This window comes from Ascochyta rabiei, chromosome 9 (assembly GCF_004011695.2).
Source record: "Ascochyta rabiei chromosome 9, complete sequence".
In the NCBI taxonomy this organism is placed as follows: Eukaryota; Fungi; Ascomycota; class Dothideomycetes; order Pleosporales; family Didymellaceae; genus Ascochyta; species Ascochyta rabiei.
In genome coordinates, this window is record NC_082413.1 from 466,809 (window position 1) to 480,215 (window position 13,407).

General features: G+C 58.5%; 3 protein-coding genes across 3 annotated transcripts, besides 11 other annotated features; 1 reads left to right on the forward strand and 2 right to left on the reverse strand.

The window, feature by feature from the left end:
• The first annotated feature begins 2,905 nt into the window (after window positions 1-2,905).
• Window positions 2,906-2,929: a tandem repeat.
• A 2-nt stretch (window positions 2,930-2,931) lies between these two features.
• Window positions 2,932-3,098: a tandem repeat.
• Window positions 3,099-3,257: 159 nt separating this feature from the next.
• EKO05_0005708 (uncharacterized protein) lies at window positions 3,258-4,685 on the reverse strand (the record flags this gene model as incomplete). The annotated part of the gene is made up of 1 exon (XM_038945804.1): window positions 3,258-4,685. The coding sequence occupies one exon, from the start codon at window positions 4,683-4,685 to the stop codon at window positions 3,258-3,260; it is 1,428 nt and encodes a 475-aa protein (XP_038798725.1).
• A 1,478-nt stretch (window positions 4,686-6,163) lies between these two features.
• EKO05_0005709 (uncharacterized protein) lies at window positions 6,164-8,269 on the reverse strand (the record flags this gene model as incomplete). The annotated part of the gene is made up of 1 exon (XM_038945805.1): window positions 6,164-8,269. One exon carries the CDS (start codon window positions 8,267-8,269, stop codon window positions 6,164-6,166), a length of 2,106 nt encoding a protein of 701 aa, XP_038798726.1.
• Window positions 8,270-8,744: 475 nt separating this feature from the next.
• Window positions 8,745-8,794: a tandem repeat.
• Window positions 8,795-9,032: 238 nt separating this feature from the next.
• EKO05_0005710 (uncharacterized protein) lies at window positions 9,033-12,272 on the forward strand (the record flags this gene model as incomplete). The annotated part of the gene is made up of 1 exon (XM_038945806.1): window positions 9,033-12,272. One exon carries the CDS (start codon window positions 9,033-9,035, stop codon window positions 12,270-12,272), a length of 3,240 nt encoding a protein of 1,079 aa, XP_038798727.1.
• Window positions 9,559-9,629: a tandem repeat.
• Window positions 9,595-9,635: a tandem repeat.
• Window positions 9,767-9,803: a tandem repeat.
• Window positions 10,783-10,864: a tandem repeat.
• Window positions 12,060-12,111: a tandem repeat.
• Window positions 12,138-12,172: a tandem repeat.
• Window positions 12,273-13,036: 764 nt separating the features above from the next.
• Window positions 13,037-13,070: a tandem repeat.
• A 214-nt stretch (window positions 13,071-13,284) lies between these two features.
• Window positions 13,285-13,343: a tandem repeat.
• The last annotated feature ends 64 nt before the right edge of the window (window positions 13,344-13,407 follow it).

The window sequence follows — 13,407 nt, forward strand, 5'->3', positions numbered from 1 at the left end:
CTGCTTGTCTTAAGACTGGTTGTATCTTGCGAGATGTGCGACTCTGGCTTAAAACCTAGAGATTTTCTTCCTCGCCCAGTGCACGATATAGGCTCAGTAGTGCAGTTTCGAAAACTAACAAGCAACCAGGATTCCTGTGTCTACTAAACCTAGTAAACAGTCTGATACTTAGCACTAAAGGCCTCCAAGCCTGGTATTGGTGCTATTGCGTGGGATTGTGGGTTCAAAGCTCGCACATGCGCTATTGCGGTATTAGAGTTAGGTTTGAAATGCAAAGACATCCTGCTGATCTCAAAGAGATTTAGAGGAGTCTTGTAATTATTATTTAGACTATGTGGCGTGCTAGCACTTGCTAATAATGTATAATGCTGCTGTTCTAGATCTTTGTTAGTATGTGTGCTAGTTTGCGTCGCCTTTAATCAAACTGTGTCAGAGCTTAGATGCTTCCTTCTTAGGGCGATGTTGCAGGGTTCCTTACGGCTGGGTTTTTAAGGTCAGCACAATGTCTTGACAGAAGTATCACAACACTGCTGAGGCGCGGCCAGCAGCACCTCGCTATGTTGATGATAGATCAAAGCTGAGCCAAATCTGCTACCCATACCCACCTCAGAGCCGACCCTATCGTCTTCGTTCGCACTGTCCTCTATCTCTGAGGCTTCAGTCGTGCTACATTGGTCGACTCTGAGACAGGCAACAGACACTGCGTCATGCAACAGCTGCTTCTTCGCGTTGTGCTCTAGTCGACCCTCTTAGTCTGAGGATTTGCTGCTGCCATAGTCGCTATCGCCCTGCCCTTCCTCACTTCTGGGGTTAATTCGTTGTTAATCATTATCTCAGAAGGAGGCTAGTAACTTAAAGGGGGATGCGAGCTCGGCATCTATTCAAACACCTTTAGCAAACTTCCTACGTTTGCCTAACTGATTGTGGACTAAGTTCTGTTGAGGGCTGGAACAAGGCGCCCCTATAACAGGAAGATTTGCGTTAGCAGAGTGCAACTAAGTCCTCTTACATCTTCAAAGCTGATTAACTCTAATGACATCGCTACAGTCTGCATCCGAGTCGTTTTGAAGCGGTTCTAGAGAGGAGTTAGCTTCGACTGTTGTCTGAGTCAGAGCCGGCACTTACCAGAATAGGCTTCAACGGAGTCTTCCACAATAAGAGGCATATTTGCTGCGTTGACTAAGCTCTCTTGTTTGTAAGTACTAGCTGCAATACTAGCATCTACATCTGGGCTGATGCCTTAAGAGCCTAGCGCTGGATTGCTAAGTCTGTCTGCCACTGCAACGCAGTGCTGATACAGGTTTAATGTTGGTTTTCCTGTGCTGTGTGACATGTGCAATGGAGGTTCTTAATTGCATGTCTGCTCTTGCTCTAATACCTCAGATAGAGAAGTGGGTTCATTGCCCCCACAATCTTCTGTAATAAGTGAGGCGTTTAGCTTACAAGAGCTTGTATTGTTCTCTATAAGGCTTGCTCTGGCCTTGTGCTTTGCCTTGGGCGCAAGGGGATCATAGGGCTTAAAAATAATTGGCTGTTGAGAACTCAAAGCTATTGTGCGTGAGGACAAAGAGTACTTTAGGCCTAAATAACATCCCTTTATAGATCTTGGTGGGACAATCAAGGGGTAAGAGTTGGGCACAAACTGTATTTAACACGAACCTCGCCGCAATCGTACAGCCGTAATATCAGCCTGTCTTGTTTGGCTGCACTCTACCCACACTATTAGGGACTAACCGCTGATCACTAAGTGTAGAGTTTGACGAGACGAAAAATAAGCCAATGTGTCTCACCTAATGCATAAGTAGCCAAGTTGTGCATCATTATCGAGGCTTTGCATAGGGGTCAAGGGCACTTTAATGTTCTCAACACCAACCACAGCGCGACAAGTATCATCGCCAGGCTGCTGTTCATGTTAATAGCTACCCCTTTCCTCTGCAGCGTGGCGCCCTTCCATCTAGTTTGCACGTTCGGCCTCAGGGGGCTGCCAGCTGGTATCAGGTGATCGACCATGCAATCAAACGCAGACCCGGTCGAGCTGCGTACGTCGTGCCATGTCTGCACATGCCTGCTAAAATAGGGAAGCAGACCTCACAATAACAGACAAGTCGTAAAGACGTTCCCACCCTATTAGGTAACACATAATAACATTGCCTCAAAGGGAAAGCAACAGATGTGCTGAAACCATAAAGGAGACAGCACACATGGCGACCGGTCAGGATTCCTTCCTCATCAGGCAACACGAGAGCATTGTCTCAAGCACAAAGCACTTCATGTGCCGAAACCTAGCCATCAGCCGTGCTGTCTAGCTATCTATCACTGTGCCTGATATCAGCAGGTCTGAGCAGTGACCAACGCTCACCGCTGCAGTCGCTGCTCCTGCTGCAAAGACTCTTTGCTTGAAACTCTCCTACACGTGCTTGACGTCTTGAGGCAAAGAGACAAAGCAAAGGAACAGAAAGGGCAAGCGCAATAGGAGTTAAAGGAATAGATCTCCGCAGGATGCTCATGGGCAGCGGTGTCCATCCAATCTAAAGACTGTTCAAATAAGTGTAGGTATAAGTGTTGTCTAGTTAAGTTGCAGGGGAAGCAATCCGCACAATTAGTATAAAGCATACAACAGTCATAGGAGGTGTTGGCTGCAAGGCAAGAGTGCAGCCGCTGAGCGAGGTCAAGACTGTGGTCAATCCCGAGCATTCCGAATGGTTTCCTCGTTTGCGCTAGCGCCAACTGTCTATGCGAGAGCCCGGGTTTCCCGAACGGGAGCCCTCTATTTCCTGATGCAGAAATGCTGTCTGATTGTTTACTAAATATAAAAGTAAAGGTAAAGGTAAGTAGATAAGAAAGCAAGACGTGTAAGACAGAATAAGGTAGTAGTTTCTGGTTTTAGGCTGTACAGCGTGTTTGTTTATTACTTACTTGCTTACTTGCTAAGATGGATGGATAGATGGATGGATGGATGGATGGATGGATGGATGGATGGATGGATGGATGGATGGATGGATGGATGGATGGATGGATGGATGGATGGATAGATGGATGGATAGATGGATAGATGGATGGATAGATGGATAGATGGATGGATAGATGGATAGATGGATAAGTAGGAGTAATGTTACTCCACACACCCTCTAGTGTCATGATTCATGATAATGTACACCAAACCTAAAGAAAAAAAGAAAGGAAAGATAAAAAAGGCACAAGAAACCTAAAATACCAAGTAGGCAACATGCAACATGCACTCCTCCTGGTAGTGGAATCTAATAAGCATCCCCAAACATCTCCTCGGGACTCTTGACCAGCTCGACCTCCGGCACGCGGCGCAACCGCCCCCCTTCCTTCCGCTTGCCCTTCCTCTCGCGCTTGGTGACGAGATGCGGCGTCACGGGGGTGATGGGCGTAAAGGGCATGTACGGACTATACGGCGTAAAAGGGACGCCGGTGCGGGGGGTTTGCAGGCTGAGTTTATCTGGGCGGCGGTCGAGGACGGTGGTTTGGATGCCCGGGGATTGGAGAGGGGCGTCGCTGGTTTGGTAGGAGCGGAAGGGGAGCTGCGTCGTGGGTGTCATGGTCGGGGAGCGGGTGGTGTGTAGGTGCAGTGGGGAGGGGGGTGCGATGGTCATGCTGGGCCCGCGCCGTGGGGCTGGGTGGGGGAGTGGGATGCGCAGGCTGTGGGCGCGCTGGATCTCGGCGGGCTCGGTGGGCGAGTACGGGGTTGTCGGGGAGGTGGGCTGGGTGGGTGGTGAGGGGGGCGCGCCGGGGTTCGGGTAGAAGCGCGGTGACAGTGGTGTGCGGGCTTCGTCGTCTGGGGCGGCGCCGCCGTAGCTCTGGATCGGGCCACTGATGCGCAGGTTCTTGAGGTTGAAGCGGGCGGACTTGTCCTGCCGGCTTGCGCTCGACAGACGTCGAGGCTTGGCGAGAATGGAAGGCGGCGATGGCGGGGAGAGTTCGGTGCGGAGGCTGCTGTTGCGCGAGTGCGCGCTCGCGTTGTTGTAGTCGGGAGGGTAAATGGCTTTGACGGGTGACACGGGGCTGCTGTCGGTGGGGGCTCGGAGTGTGGTGCTGATGGCGGACGGGCGTCTCCTCTCCGACCGAGCGACAGGCGGTGCCATGTGCTCGTCCACTTCCCTGCTGGCCTGCCTCGAATGCTTCTTCGCATCGTGGTCCATGACAGCAGCATACAGCCTCTCCATGTCGTCCTGCGCGCGCGCCCTGTCCGCATTGAGGACCTGTTGGTCAAACGACATGGGGCTCTGGACCACGGGGCTGACGGGCGTGCTTCCAGAAAGCGACTCGGGCCTCTTGAACCTGCGCATCCAGCTCGTGGCCGAGCGCACGGAACCGGGACTGATGGGCGTATCCATGACGCCTCTTATGGGCTTCAGTTCCTGCTCCCACTCCAAAGCTGGTGGCGGGTCCAGTGCCTTTCGCCTCATCTTTCTCCCGAGCGTCAAAAGCAGGACGCCCCAGATCAAGACGGTTAGAACGTAGCCGCCCACAAGGCCGCAAATCTCGTAGGGCAGTCGCTGCCTGTCTCTGGTAGTGTAAAAGGACGCAGGCGGGCCGTCTTCAGGGCTCGGTGCAGGGTCGTGGTAGTTGTCCTTGAAGTCGTATGGGGTGGCGGCAGCACGGGCAGCAGCCAGGAGCAAAGAGAAGAGGGCCGGAGGCAAGGACCTGCCCAGCATCATCTTTCGAGCTCGAGACGTAGGACGGGAGGGTAGTTATATTCCGTGGACGATGCCATGGACTGCCGATCCGACACTGGAGGATCCGGCAGTGGGGGACCAGGGAAGTGTGAGAGGTGACAGCAGGCACACATGGTGATATCTGGACAGCGGCTGGCCAAGGTGCTCAGGCCGGCTGAGGTGTGATATGGCAGGACATGGGTGTTGTGGGTGCTGATTGGAGAGGTTGTTTCCTGAGCGACATGAAGGCGTCCAGTCGCTGCTCGTTTACAGGCGCTGGAGCGGGGTCGCCACGACGGGGCTAGTGTGGAAGTCGGCACCGACACAGGACCCAGCGACACATGGCTGGCGAGAAGTGAGTCGTGCGCGTCCCACTGATGACATGTCTCTGTCGACGAACGCTCCAAGGTTCTGTTGGCGATGGCTGTCGACTGGATCGCAGCAGCATCTTGCAAGCGGAGATGCGCGACTCCAAAAATACCTACACCCCAACCACCTCGCAGATCATGCGTGCAGCGTGCAAACCCACGGCACAGCAGCGGGCCGTATGCACGAAGCCTGTTCCATGTCGACCGTGCCTCCCCCTGCAGGTCAAGGAAATGCACGTCGACGCTGTATTGCGATTGGCTGCGCATTCTTACGCTTTCACTTGGTAAGCGCCCGCCTAAGCGAATCACGCATCACACCCGTTCAATCGCAGCCATGGGGAGCCAAGGTCGGTGTGACAGCTGCGATCTCCTGGGCACGATGTGGCGTTTGTAGTGCGTAGGTGTGGACAGAGGGACGCGACTCCTGGTCGCTTTATTCTCCGCGAGGGGGTACACCCTCAGTCCACTGCGCTAGTGGCTTGCATTGCAGATGGAGGACGAGTGGGAAGTGTGAAACGGCAGGGCGCAGCAGGCTTCACGTTGCGTCTACATCTTGTGCCGGCAGGATTGGTTTCAGGTAAGCAGGAACAACAACAAGTATAGCAACATTTCCAAACCCCATGCACTGCGCAGGCCCAGGTCAGAAAGGATTGGTTTTAGGTAAGGAGGTGATATGACAACAAGTGTGGCTTGATTGCATCCACATGGAGTGGTTTGATTCCACGTAGAGTGGCTTGACTGCATCCACGTAGAGTGGCTTGACTGCATCCACGTAGAGTGGCTTGACTGCATCCACGTAGAGTGGCTTGACTGCATCCACGTAGAGTAACTTGACTGCATCCACGCACTAGCCACGACGGGGTGATGAGACTAGCCAAAGGGAGCATGGATGGATGCTGGATTAGCCAAAGCAAGCATGAGATATCAGCCCGGTGAAGAGGCTAGGGGAGCTTACCCTGCCATTCTCTGCACGCACGTGTGTGCCACTCGCGGTGGTGTGTGTAAAGTGGGTGTGAGTGGGTGGTGTAGAGTGTGTGTGTGTGGGTGGTGTAAAGTGTGTGTGGGTGAGGTGGTGTAGAGTGGGTGAGAAAAGGTCGAGGAGGGGCAAGACGATTATTTGCCTTCGGCTTTTGCAATGAGGGTTTCGTCCAGCCCCGTGGGCTCCCAGAGCGCCTTGTCCTTCTTGTTCTGCACCCACAGAATGTCGCCTTGGAAGTAGGCGACTGCGCCGCCGCGTCCCGTGGCGCTGGCTGTGATTCTGAACAGCGGGAGACCCGTGGCGGCGTGGGCTTCGCGAAGGGGCATCATCAGGAGGTTCTCCTCGCTGCAGAACTCTTCCGCCAGGTCCCTGAAGGGCGTCTCTTCCGGCGGCGCTGCGGGCCGAGGGGGCTCTGCGTGGATGGACTGGGGCCGCTCGGGCCGCTCGGGCGCGGCTTGGGCGCTTTCTGTGCGTGGCGCAGGCAGGTCTGTCAGCCTGGCCTCTCCGAGCTCCGAGGCCTGGCCGATGAGCGTGTCCGCTGCTTCCCAGCACGACGACACGGAGGGTAGCGCGTTGATGTCGTCTCCCAGCATCTCGCGCCACCAGGCGATCCACTCTCCGACCTCGTTGAAGACGAAGCCTTCGGTCGACAGCCATTCGTGCAGGGTGTCCATGAACTTGGGGAAGAAGTGGGCTTTGAGCAGCTCCCCGAGCGTCTGGTGGGAGAGGAGCCCCCTCCAAGCCAGGACAGCGCCGAGCGGGGCCACGTCCTGATCCAGCGGGTTGACCTCGAAGTGGTCGCGCAGGTAGAGGGCAAAGCGCGGTACCAGGTGGTTGGTGAGCATGCGGTCGATCTCGGCCTTGCCAAAGACCTTGCTCCACTGCTCCATGCCGGACAAGGGCCCGCGGGACAGATCCGTGTACTGCAGCGCGAGCCGCAGCTTGCGCTTGATCTCGGCCACCAGGCCCGAGCCCTTGGGGTCCAGATCGGCGGGGCGGAGGTAGGGCAGCCACTCGAGGATCCAGGTGTGCGGGCTCCTCCTGAACTTGCGTGGATTCCACTCGTGGACCGAGGTCGAGAGCTTTCGCGTGATTTGTTCAAGCACCCGCTTGGCGACAAAAGGTGGCAGCACGGGCCGCCAGACGTCGATCAGGTGGACCATGGGGCGGGGGTCCTTGACGTCCCAGTGGGTGAGGGCGGAGCTGACCGAGGGCAGCCAGAGCTTGAGCATCATGGACTCGTACGACGAGGTGGTGCCGCGCTTGATGGGCGGCTCGTCGTCTAGGCGTGTGGGTGCGAGCACGGCATCGGAGGGGTGGGTGTAGGCGGGCGAGGCGAAGCTCCTGCTGCGCGGCTGTATGACGTTGGAGAGGAGTGAGAAGGCGGCGGCTGCTTCTTCGAGCGCGTTGTCGAGCGGCGACCAGGAGGCGACCATGTGGGAGAAGTGCGGGTGGAGGAGGGCAATGGACTCGCGGTGGAGGGGCTTGGACGGGTAGGCGGCGCGCAGGTCCCGCAGGCCGCTGCAGACGTCGGTGAAGGTGGCGGCGCGCATGGCCTGCAGTCGTGCGGCGAGGTCCCTGATCTCGCGCACGTGGCGCTCGAGCAGGTCGAGCTCCTGCTCCAGGGCCTGTTCCTGCGGGGCGATGGCGCTGGACTCGATCTGCAGCTCCTCGAAGGCGTCGGAGAAGCGGTGGAGGTCGCGGCGCACGCGGGCCTGCAGCGAGTTCTCAAAGGGCACGACGTCGCTGGGGCGCAGGGAGACGGCCGAGGTCGGGGTGGAGGCGCCGGTGGTTGCGTCGACGATGGACTGCAGGGCGGGGGGCACGTGCATGCCGGCGGCCTCGAGCTCGAACAGCGTCTTCTTGGGCCGCGGGGCGGCGGTGCGGGCTTTGCGCGGCGCGTTTGCTTTCTCCCTGCGCTCGCGATGCTCCTCGTCGTCCGAGTCGAGAGGGTGCTCGCCGTTGGCGGCTGCCTTTCTGCGCTCCTCGCGCTTCTGCTGCTCGCTCTTCTCGGGCACGATGCCGACGCCGCCCTTGCTGCCGCGCAGGACGACCTGGATGGGCTCTGCGATGCCGTCGCCCGCCTTCCCCAGGCCGCCGGTGCCGCGGTAGCCCATCTTGGCCATCATCTTGGCGCCGAAGCCCGTCTTGAGGGCGGCGCTGCCCGGGTCCGTCTTGGGCTTCTTCTTGGGTTCCTGGCGGAAGTGGAGCTTGCGCTTTGGCGGCGGCGGGTCGTCCATGGTGGGTGTGGATGGGGGGTGTGGATGGGGGGTGTGGATGGGGGGTGTGGATGGTGAGTGTGGATGGTAGGCGTGGATGGGGGTGTGGATGGGGGGTGTGGATGGGGGGTGTGGATGGGGGTGTGGATGGTGAGTGTGGATGGTAGGCGTGGATGGGGGTGTGGATGGGGGGTGTGGATGGGGGGTGTGGATGGGGGTGTGGATGGTGAGTGTGGATGGTAGGCGTGGATGGGGGGTGTGGATGGGGGGTGTGGATGGTGAGTGTGGATGGTAGGCGTGGATGGTAGGCGTGGATGGTAGGCGTGGATGGTAGGCGTGGACGGTGGGCGGGCGTGAACGGTGGGTGGGCGTGAACGGTGGCAGCGGCGAGGCAGGCTGGAGTTTGTCGTGGCTGCGGGTGTTCGCGAGCAGGACGGCGTGGTCGTGGTCTTGGCGGCCGGGGGCTATTCTTGGACTGGGCCCTGGGGAAGGCGAGTGGATCCCGGTTGCTGTTCCTGGTCCTGTCTGTTCCCGTTCCTGGCCTGGCAGTCCCCGTTTCTGGCTCTGTCGGTCCCCGTTTAGTGCCTGGCTGTCCCCGTTCCTGTCTCTGGCTGCCCCCGTTCCTGTCTCTGGCTGTCCCCGTTCCGCGCGTGGCGTTCAGGTGGAGCTCCCTGTCTCGGTGCCGCGGGCGATAGCGTGTCCTGTTCCCCTGGCCAGCCCAAGCCAAACAACTGCCCGCCGCGTGTGTGGCTGCAGAATGCAGTAGAGTTGCGCGTCGAGCACCATGGCCGCCTCTCGCCCGCCCGCCCCGCCCGACCAGACAGCAGCGCACGAGGCCGGCGTCGCCCTGCACCACCCGCTGCCCGACCTGCAGTCGCTGCAGGGCGCGTACGTGGGCAACATCAGCCGGCTGGAGGAGCACGCCGAGCGCATGAGCGAGGCCGGCTCCGACCTCAACGAGGAGATCCGCCGCCTGCACTCGGAGCTGAAGCTGGTCGACAGCCGCCGCTCGTCTCTGCGCTCGCTGTCCACCTACGACGACACCACCGCCCACGCCCACACCGCCCACACTGCCCACACTGCCCACACCAACAACACCAATAACACCAACCACCACCACGCCAACTCACTCGCGCGCGTGCACACGGGCCGCAGCCGCAATCTCTCCACCAGCTCGCACGCCTACTCGTATTCGCCCGGAGGCTACGTGACCTCGCCCGGAGGCTCCCTCTCCCAGCAGCGTCACCGTTCGGGCAGCAAGGCCTCGCGACTCGGCCAGGTCGTCCACCCCGAGCACCTGCACGAAGAGACGCCCACGACGACGACCACCACCACCACCACCACCACCGCCGCCGCCGCCGCCATGCCCGCCTCGCCCGCCTCGCCCAGCTCCATCGTGGCCACGCCCATCGAGCACCGCCCCCCGCCGCTCGGCCAGCGCCACGTCTCGTCCTTCACACGCAAGTACGAGGAGATTGCCAACGAGATCCGCCACGAGATCCGCCACAGCGCCCCCCTCGACCGCGACGACGACGAGGACGACGACGAGGACGACACCCACGCCCCCTACGCCCCCTACGCCCACTACGAGCTGCCCGACCGCCCGCCCACCGCCGCCTCCACCGACACCACCCACCAGGCACGCACCCTCTGGCACGACTTCGACGGCACACACGCCCCCGACGCCGTCCCCGAGGAGCCAGAGCCCGACCCCGGCCCAGGCCCTTCACGCCCCGCCCGCACCCGCTCTTCGTCCTTGATGATGCGCTCCGCCCCAGACCTGCCGCCCCACGCCGCGCCCCCGCCCGACGACGGCATGGTCTTCTACCCGGCGCCCGTCCCGCGCATGCTGAACCTGCCCAAGCGCCTGTCTCAGCTGCCCGCCACTGACGTCGCTGCACGACGTCGCACCCAGGTCCTCGACCAGATGCAGGCCGAGAACAGAAAGTCGGCCCCTTGGCTCACCACCACCACCGAGCCTCCCAAGCCCAGCAAAAACGCCCGCCAGAGCTTCGCCGGCCTGCCTGCACAGCTGCGCGCGAGTGCCTTTTTCGACCAGCACGGCACCTCGCACGACTTTGAAGTCAAGGGCGAGTCGGCCGAGGACGCGCTCGACAACATCCTCGAGGCGTCTGCCCGCGCCCCCGTCTCCGCCTTCACCGACCACCCCTTCACCGACCACCCCTTCACCGGCCGCGTGGGCAACCAAGTCTACGGCCCGGAGCACAAGCGCAAGAGCTCCAAGTTCCCCGCCACCGACCCCGTCCTCGTAGAGCCCACCAAGAGGCGCAGCTCCTTCAACATCCTCGACACCAGCACAAACTCCAGCGGCGGCAAGCTGAACAAGCTCAAGAAGCGCAACAGCTCCGCCGACATGAACATCCTGCTGACCAGGGCCATGGAAAGCCGCATGAGCCTGGGCGCAGAGCTCGACGAGCGCGACGAGCAGGCCCGAGGTCCCGGCGACCACGACACGCCCTCGCGACGCAACTCCGGGGAAGACGCCCGCCACCGCGATCCAGACCCCGAGTTCGAGCACCAGGCCCAGGAAGAGGACGAGGACGAGGACGAGGACGAGGAACAGAAACAGGAACAGGAACAGGAAGGGGAACAGGAGGAAGAACAGTTCTTTGGCGCGCCCACCACCCTGCTCGCCGAACTGCAGCTACGGAAAGCGAAGCAAAAGGAGCGCAACATCAACTACGTCACCATGGTCGAGGAAGGCCGAATGACGACCCACCGCACCCTGCTCGATCTCAACGACGACGCCGAGAGGGAGAAGCAGAAGCGCCTGAAGAAGAAGGTGCAGCTCGCCTGGGAAGCCCAGGACGACGACGACTCGGACGATGACATCCCCCTCGGCGTGCTGTACAAGCAGCCGCCCAAGAACGACTGGGACAGACCCCTTGGCTTGATTGCCCAGCGCGAGCTCGAAGACCACGAGCCTTTGAGCCGTCGCCGCGAACGACTTACCGGCGGCCTCGCCAGCAGGAGGACGGCAACCCTCGGCGCCTACGACAGCCAGACCAACCAGGAGATACCCCGTGTCATCACCCCTCAGCCCGAGTCCGAAGGCGAAGAGGAAGAAACGCTCGGCGAGCGCATGCGTCGCCTGAGAGACAAACAGATGATCGACGACACCCCGAAAGCACCCAAGGACGCCCCAGAGGACGGCGAGGAAGAGACGCTCGGCCAGCGCCGCGCACGCCTCAAGGCCGAAGCCGAAGCCCGCGGCGACATGCTCAACCCCGGCGAGCGTCCAGCCCTCCGCTCCAAGATGAGCCTGGCCGACGTGCTCAGCGCGAATCCCTACGACGACCACCACCAGGCGCACAAGGTCTCCAACGAGCAGCTCCTGTCGCACCTCCCTGCCGGCAGCCTCCTCCACCGGAACGCCATGGCGGAGGAGAGGCGCAAAGCACAGCGCCTGACGCAGAACATGCGCGCGAGCAGCTACGGCATGACCGGGCCCGACCCGCTCGTCCGCGGCATCGGCAGCACAAAGTCCAAAGACGACGAAGACCAGCCGCTCGCGCTCAAGATCCAGGCCTACAAGGACAAAATGGCCGGTCTGGGCCCGGCCGAGCAGCCCCGCGCGCAGAGCATGCTGTTGGCCAACCCAGCCCTGAACCGGTCGCAGCAGTCGATGCCGATGAACCAGCGAAGCGGCATGCCCACGGCCCCCATGATGGTGCCCCAGCAGCACCCAGGCATGGGCAACCGCCAGAGCAGCATGCCCATGCAGATGAGCATGATGCACAACGGGCCGCAGATGAACGTCATGGGCGGCATGCCCGTCATGCAACCGCAGATGCCCATGCAGATGCCTATGCAGATGCCCATGCAGATGCCAATGCCCATGCAGATGGCTGGCGGTATGCCAACGCCCATGCAGATGCAGATGCAGATGCAGATGCAGATGCAAATGGCCGGCATGCCAACGGATCCCAACATGATGCTTTTGCAGCCCATGAACCCGCAGCAACGCAACAACATTGAAGGCTGGATGAAGGGGATACAGTAGTTTTGTCACCTCTTACTATCCACACAAGTTCTCCTGTTCACACGAGCAAGACGCTTGTTCTAAGCTGACTAGTGGTTGCCGTGGTATAGTGCTGTAGTAGCTGTTATTATTAAAGTTAGGTTAGTGTTAGAGTTAGGCTTATACTGTTAAATCTTTATTTACTATTATTTTTAATAGAACCTACAGTAACATAATAACATTAAAGGCTAGATAAAGGGGATACAGTAGTTTTGTCACCTCTTACTATCCACACAAGATCTCCTGTTTACACAAGCAAGACGCTTGTTCTAAGCTAACTAGTAGTTGCTGTAGTATAGTGCTGTAGTAGCTGTTGTTGTTAGAGTTAGATTTAGGCTTATACTGTTAAATCTTTATTTACTGTTATTTTTAATAGAACCTATAGTAACGCAATAACATTAAAGGCTAGATAAAGGGGATACAGTAGTTTTGTCACCTCTTACTATCCACACAAGATCTCCTGTTTACACAAGCAAGACGCTTGTTCTAAGCTAACTAGTAGTTGCTGTAGTATAGTGCTGTAGTAGCTGTTGTTGTTAGAGTTAGATTTAGGCTTATACTGTTAAATCTTTATTTACTGTTATTTTTAATAGAACCTATAGTAACGCAATAACATTAAAGGCTAGATAAAGGGGATACAGTAGTTTTGTCACCTCTTACTATCCACACAAGTTCTCCTGTTCACACGATTAAGACGCTTGTTCTAAGCTAACTAGTGGTTGCTGTGGTATAGTGCTGTAGTAGCTGTTGTCGTTAGAGTTGGGTTGGCGTTGGAGTCGGGCTTGTACTGTTGAATCTTTGTTTGCCGTTTTCGATGGAACGCCACATTTCAGCACATCAATCACATCACATGGCATTTCATCGCGCTGCACCGACAGCGGACTCGGACTAGGATTCACACAGGCCGGCGTTTCTCAATCTCAGTACTTTCTGTCCACCTCTTCTTTGCTTTCTGGCTCTTGCCTGCGTTGATGGCGTGCGTGCATGGTGTTGCGGATGGGATGGAATGGGGTGGGATGGGATGGGATGGGTGGGATGGGATGGGATGGGATGTAGAACGCTCGATGGAATCAACACGCTCAATGAACTCGGCACGCTCGATTCAACCCACGAGCTT